General features: G+C 35.5%; 1 protein-coding gene across 4 annotated transcripts in view; it reads left to right on the forward strand.

Moving 5' to 3' along the window:
- The window catches only part of LOC149068368 (guanine nucleotide exchange factor DBS-like), a 142,163-nt gene that overhangs the window by 93,663 nt on the left and 29,972 nt on the right, over positions 1-18,528 (forward strand). For all 4 annotated transcript variants that reach the window (XM_089251436.1, XM_089251437.1, XM_089251438.1 and 1 more), the window contains 7 exons: positions 107-220; positions 4,089-4,205; positions 4,885-5,159; positions 7,434-7,548; positions 12,551-12,670; positions 12,803-12,994; positions 15,656-15,862. In XM_089251436.1, coding sequence (XP_089107562.1) covers positions 107-220; positions 4,089-4,205; positions 4,885-5,159; positions 7,434-7,548; positions 12,551-12,670; positions 12,803-12,994; positions 15,656-15,862 — 1,140 coding nt within the window. The remainder of the gene's footprint in view (positions 1-106; positions 221-4,088; positions 4,206-4,884; positions 5,160-7,433; positions 7,549-12,550; positions 12,671-12,802; positions 12,995-15,655; positions 15,863-18,528) is intronic.

The following is an 18,528-nucleotide window of genomic DNA, read 5'->3' on the forward strand; positions in this document are numbered from 1 at the left end:
ATAGGCATGAAATTACAGGAATATACCCATCTCATTAATGTCTAATTATTGCTCGCAAAAAAGTTACTTGTAATAGGCTTAATCACACTATTCATCTCTTTTACAGGGATATTTTCCGGGAATGATCCACGTAGTGTTTGTGTTGCGGCCTCTAGGGTTTTTTCAGAAAGCTATTTCGGAAGTTAGCAACAAGTTCTTCAGGGAAGATTTCAAGTTTAAGGTGAACATATTGCTATGTGCAAGAGGCGTATATTATAATGTTGATATGTAGTGTGTTCATTCTTGTATTTTTGAAAATTTGAATTTAATTATTTATTCATTTTAATATCATTATCTTCTTTTTTCCCTTCTGCCATCTTGTTGAATTTTTATTTATTTTTAATATGAATACAGTCAAACCTTGTTAAGAGGTCCCTCTTCTTGAAAAAGCAAAAATACACGGGGGGGGGGGGGGACTACCCAATAAACAAAATTGAAAAAGCAAAAATATGGTCCCTTCCCCCGTAAGTGGAGTGACCCGATAAACAAAATAAGCTATGGCCTTGCTACTTCCTATCCCCCCCCCCAGTGATGCATTCATGCATATAAAAACCAACTTTTCATTATTTAAACGAGTTCAGTCTTGGAAATTTATTAATTTTAATTAATTATATTAATTTACTTTATCTTCATTTTCTCTTCCATCCCAAGATCATGGAATTTTGCTCAAGTCCAAGATGCTGCCATTTTGACTGAAGCGGATATTGTAGTTTTATGCTAAAAACTACTCTAGTGATAGTAAATTAGTTCAAAGTAACTATAGTAAAAAGTCCATTGGAATCAGGGTTGGGTTTTTGACATGACAAGCATGAAAAACTGGTTTAAACCGTCAAAAATTGTCAAAAACCGTCAGAAACCTACATGAATGCTTTTGGATATTTTGAGCACAATAGCTAGAAAACATGATGAAGAACTTACTTTTTTGTATATTGCATTTTATTTTTGAAAACTAATTTACTACAATAATTAAAATTAAATATTAATTATAATTTGCAATTTTAATTTTTTGACAGCAAGAGTGTAGAATAGATATATAATTTTATGGTCCATTTTATCCAAACTGCTAATATTATCTAAACTACTGATTACCTGTGTTGAATTTCCTAAGCGAAATAGAGATGTTTATTCAAAATGTGTGTGATAGGAGATCATAGGGTTAGGTTTTTGACCTCAAAAACTTAGTATTAAAAAGTCAAAGTCAAAAACCTGTTGTCAATGTTGTCATTCTTACTTTTACACTTAGCATGAGTTATAGGAGCTTTTCTTGAGGGCGCGGTAGTCCAGGTCGATTAGATACTCACTTAAAGTACCCAAAGGATGTTTAGAGGTGTCGGGAGTTCGATACTCGGTTTGTCGTTGTCAGAAAACTTTCCTGACACAGGGGTACAACAGAAACAGCAACATGACCGCAGAAAAAAATTGCTACTGCAGGGAGTCCCCCCATTGAAGGGTTAGTGCACCAACCTCTCTGAGTATAAAAAAAACAAGCCTGCCGTTTGGAATCAGCAATAAATTGTAGGTCCCGGTCTAATTAGCCCTAGTGTGCAGAAAATGACCGTAGTGCAACAAAAATGATCAAATGAGCTTTTCTTAAGCATCATATGCAATCAGCAGTACTATATTAAAGGACATTGTAGTCCAATTTAGTATTTAGCCAAAACCTCGCTAGCTATATTCTAATGTTATGCACAATAATGGAATCGTTTTAAATATCAGTGATTATCTAGAAAATGTAATAACAGAAATCAACATTACATATATGGTATCTGTTGAAAAGAATACAGCAGATACTTTTTATCAGTACACATACACTGTATGAGCAGTTAAAGAAATTTTGTAAGGTCGAGAATCATGTTGAATTGAAGAATATCAAATAGTTCCATAGTTTTCCTTTCAGCTTTTATGTTATGCTCGAATTGTATATTTTACATGAAAAAATACACATATATTGTCCAAAATAATTCTGTAGAGAGCAGAAAATTATTTTGCAATCATATTAAGTATCTATTCTTTGTATAATATAGTGACTTTAAACATTACATGCAATTGATGTGTGTATTTTCAATGGGAATTTTTAATGTTGAAAAGCAATATTTGAGGTTTTTGACAGTTCCTGATGTGACAGTTTAAACCAACAAAAACTGCCATGTATCAAAAGCCTGCCAACCCTTATTGGAATGTATTGAAAAGAATAAGAATTCTATTTATTTGGCCAGTGATTAATTATTGAGATTACAATTGAAATGGCTATCATTTAATCAAAAAGAGTTTAAAAACTGATTGCATTCATTTTTCAATTATTTAAAATCTGTTTGGAGCTTTTGTGATCATTTCTTGATGATAAAAACATCATGGTCTGCAATATCTACTGAAAAATAAACTAAAAATGAGATGTAACAAGTATCATTTTCATGAATGCATGAAATCGCGTGAATGCATAATTTGTCATTTTTGGGGGGGGGGGAAAGTGGTGGAAACATTAAAAATTATGAGAAAACACAAAATTGAAAGGAAAGAATGCCAAGAAACTTATTTTAATACAAAAATGATTGAAAAAAAGTGAAAGTGCTTTGGGATCAAATTCGCCGTTCTTACAGTACCATCTGGACACTTACTCTTTAATCCGGGGTACCAAACCAGCCTGCCATTACCCCCCCCCCCCCCGTAGTTGGAGCCCTGCTTGGATATTAAGCATAATTGCCAGTAAAATTTGCGAAAATAGTGAAATTTACCAAACTCACCGAGATGATTGGTGATTGTGCATAACTGGTTTATTGCAGTTGCATTATATATACGGGGTGATTATAAAAAAACTATCCCGACATATGGGCCCCTAACTATCATACCATTCACAGAAACTGAATGAAATTTTGGCATAAGGTATTTTGAGGTATGCACTCAAGAATGATATGGAAAACAACAGTGTCACTCTAACAGTTACGGTTACAGTGAGAAAATTTCGAAAATATCAAATGGCAACACCAAGTATTTTGTAGCACGAAAATCCCCGGAGCTAGGCAAGGAAAAAGGACTTTGCTGTGCACCAGAGCATTAATGTTCATTTCATTCGTCACACCGTTTCTTCGGCTGAGATCCCAGCCTGATTAGTCCTCCACAAAGTCATGTGGAAAATTTGTGAAACACAATAAAATGCTTTATTTTATGCTGCTTCTCTGTCCTTATTGGTTGTCCTCACTTTTAGCCTTTCTACCGCCGGTGATTTTCATGCTACAGTTGCCATTCCAACGCTATTTAGTGTTTTTCAGTATGGAGATCGCATTCCAATACAAAAAACTTGGTGTTGCCATTTGATATTTTCGAAATTTTCTCACTGTAACCGTAACTGTTAGAGTGACACTGTTGTTTTCCATAACATTCTTGAGCGCTTACATCAAAATACCTTATGCCAAAATTTCATTCAGTTTCTGTGAATGGTATGATAGTTAGGGGCCCATATGTCGGTATAGTTTTTTTATGATCACCCTGTATATATATATATATATATATATATATATTATAGTAGGATAAAATGCAAGAAAAATGAAGATAAAAATGAAGTGGTAGCGAAAAAGTATCTTTTTTTTTTTTGCATATATATATTTATCATGCTATATATCATGTTACTGCCAGAGCCTGAAGTTTGCCATTTCCCAAAGTGGCTAGCCCAGTTGACCCGGCCAATGTCCAAAATTTAAGCTTATGCCAGGCCTATATATATTGATCAATATCTATCCCTATGATTCGGGGTCATCGCTGCGTTGGCATATTTTTTGTCATAATTAAAGCCATTTATAATTAGCCATAGTTAACTGTAATTATTATGGCTAGCTATGGCAATCCTAATGAACAAAGGAATCTGAATATTGATATTTTAGTGATACATATATCGGGATGTGTAAGGATCGGCATATAGGGGCCAGCAAAAGCCAGAATTTCAGACATTGGCAGAGTCAACTGAGCTAGCCATTTCACGAAGTGGCCAACTTCTGACTTTGGCAGTAACATATACATTGCCTCTGGATAAACTAATCATTATCTTACATTTACAGCTAGTGATATGCAGCAGTGTTGAAGACATACATGCTCATGTTTCTCCATGCCAGCTCACTGCAGATTTAGGAGGTTCAATACCGTATAACCATGAGGAATGGATTCAGCAGAGGATGGTGCGTAATCTTGTTTTTGAATATTTTATCATATATGCACATGATCGTTTTTTTTTCTGCTTGTGGAATTAAATATTTTGCCTTATAATGAATCCTTTTTTTGCAAAGTTTTTTGATATTAAAACAGCAAAGACAGTTTAAACAAAAATATTCCAAATCTTTCATTCACAGTTGTAGTATACATGTGTAGTGGAATCGGGCAAAGTCAATGTGATGTTGCAGCTAAGCTATAAGACAATTTTTTTTATGAGTGTCACAGGGACAAAAAGCTGAGCACGTATATTTCCTCCAGACCAGTGGCTGTAACCTGTGAAACACATGCCCTAAGTGTGGGGGGGGGGGGGAGTATACAGGAAATGAAAAATAATCTGCAGTAATGGGAAAAACATTCAAAGTTACAAAACATTAGTTACTGTACTGTATACAACACAATACACAAGCTTCCTATCCATTTAAGGGTTATGCTTACCTTCTGCACATTTCCAGGGTTGGGGTATGCTAGTCTTTTACGCATTTCTACAGGTAAGTAAGACTTCTCACACAAAATGCATGAAAAGTTGTGAACTACTGCTCTATTTTATTATGTGAAAAGTTTACTTCAGACATTACTTTTAATTTTTCGAAGTGAATAATTTAATAATGTGCACGCCCCCCCCCCCCAATATTTTCTATCATGCAGGCTGTGGAGAAATTCACAGTCAACCTTCAAGAGATTTCCTCAACTCTGCGCGAAATGACTCGCAAGTTGCAGGAAACCGAGTTTCCAAATGACGTCCAATCCACAATATCCTTGCTGGAGGACCAGGGAGGAGAATACAGGAACCTGAAAGATGACATCCGCAGTGCCATCATGCATGGGGAGACTTTGCTCAGCTGCATTAGGAGGCCAATGATGCAAATAACTAGCATGAAGAAATGCCCAGACAGTCTCATAAATGCTAGTACTGTTCAGAGGTATGTGCACAATCATTTACTTGATTTCGAGACCTTTCCGTGCTTAAAATTTTTTTTATTCATGCTTGAAGTTTCTCTTCATGTCCAAAACATTGCAAGTTATTTCTCACTTTTATGGATATTCGGGAAATCATGGGTTTTCTCATGTTGTTTTTGAGTTTGTATTTACTAAACATTTTATGTTTTTGGAAACTAACTAGTTACACCAAAGGTATTTGATTTTTTCTGTCATTGCTCGATGAATTCAATTAGCCATTTTACCAACACTAACAGTCATGCCCTCTCCCCCCAAGGGCTGAGGCTGACAGGGCTTCAGCTCTAGAGCCTGTGACAATTCTCACAATATTTTGTTTGTTCATGTTATAAATTCATCATGAAGAGGGCCTCAGAAGATCCCAGCATTATGCGGGGGGGGGGGGCATAACATCAGTTGGCGTCATCAGATTAAACAGATTTCAACAAATGAACAGTGGCATTAACAATAGTTTTGATCATGTTCTGATTGTTGCTGTTAGTTTCTGGAATTTTTTCCCTTGCCGCACATTGTGTGGGGGGCAGGTATGGTATGTTGGTTTTGGTGGGTGGCAACAGGGGGGTTATAGTTCTAGTTTGCATCTTTAATGATTCTCATCAGGCTTTCTGCACACAACACAGGCAGACTGTTAAATACACATGCACATTTTTGGTACAACACATTTGCTCATACACCAGAGTTGGACTCGGTTTGAGCTTGGTTCAAGGAGGAGGGAAAGCTTCCTGGGGCTATCCATCCCTTGAGAAAGAGTACAAATCACCTCTTGATCATCTCTCTAGGAGTCAGCAATCGTATCTGTCTCAACATTCAAACTGCACTCATAAGAATATTCATAGTCACTTATTTTTTTCCAGTTTTGCCGTGAGAGGTTAGATGGCAGCACTTTAACATATGTTACTGGCGGGAAATTTTCATGAATGCATGATTATGCTCTACAGTAATTTGTTTTGTGAAATGTGGACGAGGTGCATGTGTGGTTTAGTAGTTGTAATTTATTTTGTGTCACAACCACCTCTTCAGTAGTGAAATAATAGTCAGTTGCCTATTTTGGGATAGACTAGGAAAGTGAAGATTCTGTCTGTCTGCTGTTGTAGAAACATCACATTCGTACCATCCTTAGTCTGAGTGAATTCCATTCACATGGGTCAATATTTTTATACACAGGGGACTCTTCTCATATTCTATAGCTACTTTTCAATATTGCCAGCTAGAAAAGTTACATCATTCTGCGCAGTTAGATAGGACATTATGTTGATACTCAAAAGGCTGTGGGTTCGAGCCTAGCCTTATCTAGATGGATAGACATTTTTCATTAATAGTTGAACAAGTTCTCATTTGCCTTATTTCATTTCCTGTGTTGGTTCTAGACTATTCTATAATTGATTTGCATGTATCAACTTCTTGTTTTAACCATGTATAAATACTCCTGTCACAAACAAAGAGGGCTCTCATTTCACCTGTAACGCTAATAGTGTTTAGACTCAATAAATCCATTCAACATCTCATTTGCTTCGTGACAATATAGTCATCAATGACACAAGTTTTTCTATTTCTTCTTGAAAAAATCCTCATCCAAATTGTGATCACCATTGTCACATTGCATGTCGTAACTCTGCATCAAAGCGATATCGTTGAACTTCGAGTTCCTTTTCTCACATAGCAAAGCATATCAGAATCGCATTGTGAAAAGACTGGACTCTAAGGAGGGTGTTCTTGATACAGTTACTGCAGAAAATTGAAAAAGACTTTTTTTATGATTTTTGAAATCAAACATTACAATGAGCAATTAGAGATAAAATCATTGTAGATTCCTGGCTTAATGATGGACATTAGGTGAACACCCTCTGTACGATCTATGCCTTTCCTGATTCTGTTATTTGTTCGGACTTACAAATGAGAAATTTATTGTATGCTGGTATATTACTGTCAGATGTCTAGAATATCACATAACGATGGTTATCCTAAGTTATATGGGAATCTTTCCAAGAACAGATAAACTTGTATCGTGTTTTTAGGAAATTGATTATGCTAAAAAGTAGCGGTAGGATGTTGCATTCTATTCCATAGGTTTGAAACCTTTATTTTTTGTGCTAGGATTTATAAACCGCACATATTCTACCTATAATATATTCTTGCTGTTATTTGCTTTATATATTAGCTGTTGTTTGTAAAAGCATGAAAAGATATTTGAGAGTTTTATTTTCGAAGAAGTTTTTGGAATTTTGCCTCCTTTTATTCAGGTTGCTGTTGCAGCTAGGTGAAACAGAGAAAGGTTTTGATTCTTTTTGGTTGGATCATGAGAAGCGACTCAGCCAGTGCCTTGAACTTAGAAAATTTGAACAGACGTTCAAAGAGGTGAGTCAGTATATCAGGGAATAGTACATGCTTTGAGTTATCAATTTATATATCCTTTTACAGTCTTTCCAGCATTTCAGATTTTATCCTAAAATATATTTTAGATACTATTTAACCTCTAGATCAGTGATTCCTAACAGGGGCGTTTATGCCCCCGGGGGTGATGGAATGTTCTGGGGGGACGGTAAAAGCTATGGGTATAACATAGGATCCTATGGGTTAGATTGTGTTGGGGGAATTGGAGAAAAAAATTCTAAAGAGGGGGGGGGGTGATTGAACAAAAAGGTTGGGATACTATGCTCTAGATCAGCGCTTCTCAACCGTTGCTTCATGTGAACTTCCCTGGGGCTCCGTGGCAGCTCGTGAAAAATACAAAAAAACAAAAAAAACAAACAGTAAATTCTGAAAAAATAATTATAAGTATTTTTGAATAATAATAATAATAATAAATCAGTAACTTTGATGAATGAATGAAAAATAGGCCTTCGGGGCTCTTCCATAGAAATTATATACCAGAGAGGGCTCCGCGAGTCAAAAGAAGGTTGAGAACCGCTGCTCTAGATCATAGTTTCCCAACCTTTATTGTCCCACAACCGCCTTCAGAATTTTTTTTTCTCCCATCGCCCCCAATGCAATCTAACCCATAGGATCCTATGTTATACCCGTAGATTCTATTGCCCCCCCCCCCCCCCCGGAACAATCTATCACCCACATTGAGAATCAATGATGGGCAAACTACAACCTGCTTAGAGGTTCTATCCAGCCACCGCAGATGTCAAAAGGGGTGATGTTAAATGAACTTGAATTCAAATACTGTGCACTTTAAAACAAATTCTTTGCACCTATATTTTAAAGTGCAAAGTATTATTATTTTTTTATGGATATCATCCAAACTGAAGTGCAGTTCATTTCATCCTATTTTAAAGTTACAATATAGAAACATTCAACTTCAGTGTTTACAAAAAATTAAGGGGGGTGTTTCATTTTTTGCATATGCAAAATATGCTTGTGTTAACGTGTATGCATTATTGTAAACGGGTGTGACTTTCAATATTGTTTCATTTCACCGACTTACAAAGGTCTTGGCTACCCTACTGCAACATTGAATCTAATCATCCCACTAATGTAAACATCCCAAATGCCGTGATCGAATTAATTCATAATCTTACTAATTTTATTCTCCATTGTACTACTGCGCTGTGAAGTCAATAACCACAGGCCCGTGTAAATGACAAGTCCAAGGAAACAAAGATAAAACAGTTAATTATTCTTTAATTATTAGGCTACGATAAATAAGGGCATTAAATATACGATTTACAAATAGAAGCTAGGATAGTGCATTACATATTTTCAATTTACATGGAGAGTGATAAATGGTTCGTAAAGTCGGAAGAGTGACTTACCCCTAATCCAGTGAAGATCAACTTCACTCCTTCGTGAGTGCCCATCTCACTCTTATCTTGTGGACTTCCACAACCTCACTCTCTCTGTCTCTCTCTATCTCACTCTCTCCGTCTCTCTCTATCTCACTCTCTCCGTCTCTCTCTTACTCTCTCCGTCTCTCTCTCACTCTCTGTATGTTCTCCACTCTTCTCAAACTTCATATATATATTTTTCTTTGGCTAGCCTACTCCTACCTATATTCCATAAACTTCATCTCATTCGCTAATTCTTTTTCCTAAATTTTTTCTTTCCTAAATTTTCTTTACGGAACTTCTCTTCACTTTACATTATTGGATAACATTTTCCTATGGACATGCGTTTCATTGGCTACTGCTATCCCTTTGGTTCGGTTGACGTTTCTGTGGGAACTATTCCCGGAATTCGCAAAACTCCTTTCACCTAAAACCATTTGCTCTAACCCTGGACTTTCTCACGCTTTTACGTGTATACAAAATTCTGACCAGCTGCAAATACCATTGAAATATGAGCGCGGCCGCTGAATTTTATTACCATATTCTTCTCATACAACTTATACCGATTTCTTTCATAATGTCCTGCACCCTTTATACGATTCATTTCAGTCCCCATATTTATAGATCTGTTTATCGCTACTTTTTATACTACTTCTTTGATTCTGTATTCCTTACTTGCTACGCGCCAAATTTATAGGTTTCTTTCATGATCCATATTCTTTGGGACTCTTAACACCCGGATAACACCTGGCTGGTATGGCTTTGAAATACATAATTTCAAAGTCCATCCTTTCATACCATTATTCCTCGAACGATACTATTATTTAACTTTGCTAATTCCTTTACAGTATAACAGTTTCGAGAATTTAAATAGAAATTGATTTGAAAACTTTTCTGAGTTAGAAAATTTTTTTTATTCCTTATTGAGTTTTATAATAAATTATATTTGCCTGCCAATTTTTTTTTCTTCCCTTTTTTCACCTACTTTTAAAACAGTTTGCCCATCACTGCTCTATGCCAGTGTTTCTCCACCGCTGGGCTGTAGCCCAGTAGATGGCCCTGACATCAGTCAAACCGGGCCGCGAGTTATTATAATGGACAGCCATTGGTTAGAAAATTTTGTCTAGCAAGGTCCAGGGTTCGAGCTCCACCGTCGCTACAGTGGTGATCGGCTGAAGTTGGTTTCCTGTGGTTCCCAACTTCAAGGCACGAATGTGAGCTGATCTCCCCTTTAAAAAGTCTCCCCACAGAGAGCAACAGACCTACAAATGCTACAGTTGTAATTAAAACATTACACTTCACTCACCTCAAATATAGATGGCATTACTCAATCAGACATAACAGTATAGCACACTCAGACTTAAGTACACTTTTACTTCCGGCGCAACTCACTAGGTTGAATTGCTCATAGATGGAGATAGAACTGAGTTATTCTCGGTTTGAAAGAAAGAAAGCTAGCAGGAAGTGTCTGTTGCTAGGTAGGAAAATGCATTTAAACCATATTCCACAGAATCAAAAATATTTTGATTGACCAAAGGTGTCTGTGATGAGAGGTTCCAAAGTGCTGTATATTACAAGCAGAATAGAAAGATGATAATTCCCACAATTGTCTGTTTATGCTGCAAACATATACATTTTTTATTAATGTGTTGAAAAACCAAAGAAAATATGTGTTAGTGACCTATACCGTGCCTTTGAATCTCATTTGGACCACCAGGCAGTCATATGATTCAGCACACCAACGCCTGACTCTTCAGCTCTAATCCCTTAGTCAAAATTCTGCTTTGAAATATATATAAAATATACAAACATACACAAGTATAACCATACATTTCCCTGGACATTGGGTACTGTAATGATTAGCAGAGATTTTTGCTGTGGTAACAGATGAGATGGGTTCGAAGTTATAGGGGAATGTTCCAAGGTTTCGTTAAAAGAATGAACGTACTATTTTATATTAGAGGTACTTAAAGGGTCCCATGCCATCTGTTATCTTACACACATTATATATATATATATATATAATACATAGGAATTCTCATTATATAATACAAAATGTGTTCACCAAAGCAAGTCGTCTCGCTTAACACCTTGTAGGTGAGCAAATGAGATTAGTTCGTGTGGATAATTTCGGGACTACCAGAGCCAGCAACTGTTTATTGGGTTGAGTTCACTCACTCTTGTGGATCAGATGAAAATATAAATATGACATGAATGTCGCTCTTCACTTGTTAATACAAGATATACGGAAGACTGGATGTTGTGAAGATATTTATTATTTGAGATGTTAATTTTTTTAATTTAATCTAATTTAATTTAAATATCTGTCTCCTCTGTATCTTAGTGGTCAGAGCACTCGTCCGGCAATCGAGGGACCCGGGTTCGACTCCCGGTAGAGGCAGAGATGAGTTTTTCCTTCCTCAAAAGAATTAACATCTCAAATAATATATATCTTCACAATATCCAGTCTTCCATATATCTTGAAAATATAAATATTATGCGAGGGAAATATATACAATTTTTATTGATAAGCTGTGTTATGTGATAGCGAAAAAGAACCTGAAAAATACCTGAGTTATCAAGGTAATCAAATTAAATTGATATTTACTTCATGTATGATACAGTAAAACCCCTCTTGATGGTCACCCCTCTTTTACAGTCAAGTGATAATTTCTCATCTTTTATAAAAGTATGAATTTTAAAATCCGCAATATTAAAAGTCACTCTTCTTTTATGGACAGATTTTTTTGTTCTGTCTGTGTTTACAAAAAAAGGGGAGTTTTACTGTATTTATTAACATGAGAAAACTGATAAAGTTTCCATATTATACAGCATTACTACAGAGGGTCAGGGGGGACACACTTTCACACTCTTTCTTTCTTTGTAATATATCGGGATATGTTTACTTCATTTTCATTCAATAAATATACAGTGAAATCCCTTTTAATGGTCGCTGCCAAGGTTTGGTCACCTCTCTTTTACAGCCAAATAATTATTGCATTGTATTTTACAAAGTTCAATAAGAACCCCTTTATTAAATGAGGGATTTTATAGCACTTGCTTCTTTGTCAGTGTTGACACCCATATAAGACATTGAGCAGGGTTGGCAAGTTTTTGCAGCAGTGGAAAAAACCGCCCCAGCAAAAATAATTTTTGCCGCATTTTTGCCAATGGCAAAAATTCCTAGAATTGAAAAATTGGATTCATCTCTGTTTTTAATTCTATACATAAACAGTCTTTAACTTAATTTTTTTATAACAAATCTGGGTGATGCATATTTTATTTAGATATGTTTGCATATTTTATTTAGATATGTTTGCATATTTTTGTTTGCTGAATATTCATTTTTATACCATGTAATTTTAGCTTCACATAATTTTTTTTTTAATGTTGAAAAGAATATTTTTTAATTGAAAAAACCAAGCTTTGTATGTCTTGAGTAAAGAGAATAATTTTTACAAAATTTTGCCAATTTTTACCTGGTTTTTTCCCCTTTTTTTGCCACTGTCCCACCATTCTTGCCAGCAAAAACCCAACCCTGACATTGAAAATAGCTAATGTTAAATTATGTTTTATTTACATTTCAGCTACAAGTTATTTTAGCTAGTGGTCTCAGAGAGTTGTCAGAAATTCCTGAAGCTGGAGATTCAGTTCCAGAAGTAGACTCTTTGCTGATGGCCTTAGAACGTTTCAGAGATGACATAGAGGTAAGTTCCCTGCCCTCTATTGGTAAATTACATTTTTCTTCCTTTACTTCATTATTCTAATGAAGCAAAAAAAGAAAAAAATTCAAATCCTGAAATTTCTGACTAGTATATTTACTTGATGCATTTTGTCAGGACGATTTAGATAAAGCAGACCAGCTGCAGCAAGAAGGTGAGAAACTAATCTCTTCCAACCACTATGCAGTTGATTGTATCGCTCCGAAATGTGTCGAGTTGGAGAGGATGGTCGCGGACATAAGACAGCAAGTTGCTTTTAGGATTGAGATCTTAAAGAAGAACAGGGATCTACAATCTAGGATCGAAAAGGTACATATATATCCACTCAGAATAATATACTACGATAGGTCCTCTCGACAATTGACATCCAGGAGACCAAGAATTCTGTCTGCAATTGAGGACAATGCTGTCATAACGCATGAGTTCACTGGGCACTTTTGGGGGGGGGGCTTCAAGGGTATGAGGGGCCTTGCAATAACAAGATTTGTTAGAGACAAAGAATATAAATTCATAAGCAGGTGCTTTGCAGCTAATTAAGGACCCCCCCCCCAGAATATCACTTAGCCTGAGAAAGAGGGGGGGGGCCTTTATGCTGTTTTGATAGCCCTAAACAAGGAGCGTCTGTTAACACTAGAAATGCCGGACTACACGTTATATCTAAAAGGGCTTCTGACTGTCATTTTGACTTCTGCTTCTTTTTAGAGCAATATACTTAATCACATTAATTTTTTGCAATAAAAATAACTAGCATTATCCCACATGGTCAATTTGTTAATTTTGAAGAGATTTGCGTTCTCTTAAGCATACAGAATGTCCTCTTAAGCATATAGAAATTACTTTCCAACTACAAATATGAAAAATTAGAAGGCAACTAGACAAGATTTACTGTGAAAAAAAAGATAAACATTTAATTTACATCACATTGTACATTGTTTCATGTTGATTATGTACACCTTTTTATATGTATATCACAGTCTTTTTGTTCACTTTATTTAGTTGTTCGCATATGCTATAGATAACATATATTATTATGTCACTGTCAATTTGCACTATCGAGAAAAAACTAGGGCACTATTAAAATTGCATACTACAAATTAACTTATAAAGAATATACAAGTGAAAAAAATACATCTTTGTCTTTCTTCCTTTTTGTCAGTATTACCTGATTCAGTCCAGAATCATTACTTTCTCTTTCGGGTAAATGTATCACAAAATCATGATTTTCGTGGTCAGAGTTTGCATCGTAAGTCTCCTAGCCTCAAATTTAATGTCTGAAATATCATTTAGTACCGTAAAAATATCATTATTTTGTTCCAATACATCGTTTTTCTAAGAGCCACACACGTCTACACACTGTGAATGAGCCTATATTTCCTAGCAGCTTTCAAAGCAGGTGGTGGCATGAAGAGGTATGAAATGTCAAACTAAAACAAAAACTGCTTGCCAGGTAAACATCAGAAGAAAGAAAGATTTCTCAAATTTGATAACAGAGACTATAGCTAAATAATATATATAGTGTTTTGGTTGTGTATGCATACTGTCCCTGCCAATAGGTATTTTAGATTACCCAGTAACAGGATGCGAAACAAATAGCATTATTTCATTTATTTTTTTCTTATTGGTATGTTACTCATGAATATGTGTTGGGTTGTGTCATCAGGAAATGATAGGGAATAAACTTAAAAGCAAAACTTTTCATTAACTTTCTCTCCATGAGGAGAAAACATACAATTTACAAGTAACTCTCTGCCCATTCTAGGTATAAACCTCGATATCTCCCAAACAAAACCTTCAATATTTTCAAATTTTTGTACACAGACAAGTACAGAAATAATGAAGTCACCAAAAATGGAGTGTGTGTGTACGTCCAGATTATAGCATTTTCAAAATCAAAAACCGTCAAAATGACCGGGTTGTTCTAGTGTTAATGGGTAGCATAACTGCCAAGTCTCCTGGAGAGATTTCTACTTTAATCTCCCGGATTCCCAAAAAAATTCTTATACCTCCCTAATTTCTACAGTGATTACAAAAAATCTGTACTATTGGGAGAAAAAAATTATTCCTATAGATTTATCCAAAAAAAGAGATTTCTTTTTTGTTTTTATCCCACAAATGACAGCACGATGGTAATGTAAATTTTCGACATTACTTCAAATTGCCAAACATATTATATTGCTGCCTGGTAGTCCAGTGGTTAAGGAGCTAGTTTCTGACTGCGCAGGTCTGGGTTTGAATTCCGGTTCGGGCATGGATGTCTAGTAACACTAACAAATTCCCTGATCGTAAAGATCTCTTGGGAATATGTGCTGATCACATTATTATTATTATTATTATTTAATTTTCAAAGGGATAATTTGTTAAAAAGACAGCTTCAATTTGGTCTTTCGACATCCTAAATTGGTGTGATAAATTGTATCTGCTTTGACCCTATGTCCTGTTTCGGACCCAATGATGATTTTTTTTTGTTGCTGAGATTGGATTTCAGAGTAGTAATGATAGGAGGAAAAATCCCTAAAATTTTACTTTTATTAAAGAAAAATCTTTGTATTTCTCAAAAATCTCATGTTTTTGTACAGAATTTGGATTCAGGTGCAAAAATCTCCCTAATTTTGGTTCTCCCAAGTTGGCAGCTGTGACTAAAATGCAAGCATGTCAATGAATAATCAAAGTGCCCGTTAATGGAAGGTGTCAGCTAACTGGGAGTGTTCATATGAGAGGCTCCACCATATATTATGATCAGTGTAAGAATGTGGCACAGAAATTATATAATTTTTAAGAGAGTGCAAATTTGTTTGTGATAAAGTCTCAATGCCTGGATTTCTTTCCAATGCTGTTCTTGTTTTTCTAAGAGTGATGAATGCACGATTAACACATGTTTGAAAATAAGGTACTTTTCTACTTAAAAATTGGAATCATTGACTTTTCTCCATTCTTCATAAATAAATGAATAAATAATTTTTTTTTCTTCAGGCTAACAAGTGGTGTACAAGAGGCGTAAACCTTCTTGCAGGCCAGCAGATTGAAAAATGCTCATCTCCTAGTTTTGCCGAGACTGCCTTAAACGAATTAGAATCATTTCTAGAAAGTTCTCACGAATTCAATTTGAAGGATCCACGGGAATTTCATACCCTTTTCAAAGGAGCCATCACTCCCGAGTCAAGAGCTCTGGTTCAGCAGGTGAGAAGGGCAAACATTTTTCCATTACCAAAATATCACATCTTAGAATTGCATAAAAATCTTTTTTTTTGTAATAATTATTTACACTTAGGGGAAAATTTATTTTGATTATCAAACAGGCCTGAAGCTTCCACTTCATGCAAATCGTACACTGCATTATTGGCAGTGTATAATAGAGTGTCTGTTGTCTTTTAATACCTTAACCTCCATGCACACATATATATACTCAAGATATATATATATACTCAACTCTTTCTGATCAGCACTCAGAAGCGGATTGTGAAAGATTTCGTCTGCAGTTAAGGGTTTAAAAGTCTGGTCACTATCCATTCTGCTCGACTATTCACCAGTCTATGATGACCACATATTGTGACAGTTTTTCAAATTAATGATCCAGTTTTTAAAAACTTCATGGGGTTGTAACAAATTGGCCACTGAGTGTTTAAGAGCTAAGATGAAATATAGAAATTTTAGATTCTCTTTAAGTATAGGGTGATTATAATTAAAATTCCCATACTCAGAGAGTGGTTCTTCTCGAAAACTGCTTAGGGGTCATTCAAGTATTATGTCATCATCGATGACGGGGGGGGGGGGGGTTTACGATTTGCTGACTTTGATGACAAGGGGTTACGTCATCAGCCACCCTTTATGAAAATATGAAATATTCTTAATGGCATATTACTCGGTGCCCCAAAAACGAGAAAAACCTTTCGATAGTTTGTGGGTACTTGAAGTAACATCCCCCCCCCCACTCATAAGTGCGCTACTTTTAGTAATCTCTAAATGTTTTGCGGATCCAAATGATCTGGAAATGTGTCCGGGCAGCTTAAGTGCTCTGGAAATGTATCCGGGCCGTTTAAGTGCTCTGGAACTGTGCCATGCATCGCTCAAGTGATCCGTAATTATATGCCGCGGATCACTTAAATAATACGAGAATGTGCCGCAGCAAGTTTTGTGAATGTACAGCCAAGTTTTTAAGATGTCTTAATGAGACCCATGGGAGAGGTATATGAAAAACTTCAATTTTTTGACAAAAAGATGAAAAAGTGGTGTTTTTTTATTGCATTTTCCTTTCCCCCTATGGTCCTTATAGCATGTATAGCAAGTTTCCAACAAGTCTATGAGAATGGGCACTACATTAGTCTGAGTAGTTTTAGTATACTGATACTGCTCGGACCAATATAGCACCCGTCAGTATACTGACACTACCCCGACCTATTACTGTTCCCCGAAAATAAGCCCTAGCATGATTTTTCAGGATGCTCCTTGTAAAAGCTTTTTTATAAAACTTGACAAATGCATCCAATAAGTGCATTGATTATGTTCGAACAAATGTAACCAATAGGCTTATTGAAATATTTTGTTAAGTTTTATGAAAAATTTTTTATCAAACTTTTATAGTGTAATCCCGGCCATAAGTAAACTGGCACAGTTCGACACTGAGGACTGAATGAAGTGACAAGTATTTCTGGCAGGCATGGACATATCACCTCATTTGGTCCTGAAAATCTAAACCAAACTTCCAGTTTACTTTAAACGAATGACACCCAAAAGAAATATTTTATGGGGCTGCAATTTTTGTGTAACCATCATTCAAAAATGTCTTCAAAAGGATAGCGTTATTCTACCAAAAAATAAGAATGCATAATTTTTCTCTCAGGATGCTCCTAGTATAAGCCCTACCCCGAAAATAAGCACTAATGCATTTTTTGAAGCAAAAATTAATATAAGAATGGGTCTTATTTTCTGAGAAATACAGTAGCACCCGTTCTGGGGGACATATTCTATTGAAACTTGGTATATACACGCTACAGTCTATGGGAAAAAAGAAAATTCACTAAAAAAATCGTCACTTTTTCACTTGGCGGTTGAAAATTGAACTTTTATTGTTTCATTAATCTCGGGCCCATCATTTGGGGGTCCCTGACCCCCCAGCTTTTGAAAATACACTAAAAATGGTATATATATATCCTATTTTTAATCTCTCTCCCATAGTATCATTAAGATATCCTGAAAATTTGGCTGTAATCGGTGTACGGGAACAGTAATTATAATCATCCTGTATTTATTCCACACTCCAATATTATTAATCATTCACATAAAAAATTCAGATAGCATTGATACAGTACATAGAGTAAAACATAGTTCTGCCCATCAGACAAATACCATCTATAGCAGTGTTCTTCAACATTTTACACCTGCAAACCAATAAAAATAGGCAACAAACAATTCCAAGGTCTGTCAGAAATGGCAGAAATATTTTTCACACCTGCACGAAAAAAAAAAGGAGGGAATGATAATTCACCTACGTTTCTCCATAGAGATCATGTACAAATCGATTAATCAATTCCATATTTTTACTGGGGGATTCAGAAAGAATTAGCTTATTTCACAATAGTTTTAGATATTTTTAAAAATCGAAAGCCTTAAAATGATAAGTAATTCGTAAATGTATAGAGAAAGCGTCTACATTTCAGATTATGAACAATTAAGAATGCTAGTGTGTTGCTTATGAAGCTCTTTTGATGAAGTGAACTTAATGAAAATATCAATAGGGCTCAAAAATATATCGGGAGGAAGAACAGGGGGTTCAGAAATATTGTGGAGAGTACACCAGATAACTGGCTATAATAGCAAATACTTCTATAGTTGAAAAAGAAAATGTA

The sequence above is a fragment of the Pholcus phalangioides genome, unplaced genomic scaffold (assembly GCF_987345545.1).
Source record: "Pholcus phalangioides strain wild (caught in Gottingen) unplaced genomic scaffold, Ppha-v1.0 ptg000027l_1, whole genome shotgun sequence".
Classification (NCBI taxonomy): domain Eukaryota; kingdom Metazoa; phylum Arthropoda; class Arachnida; order Araneae; family Pholcidae; genus Pholcus; species Pholcus phalangioides.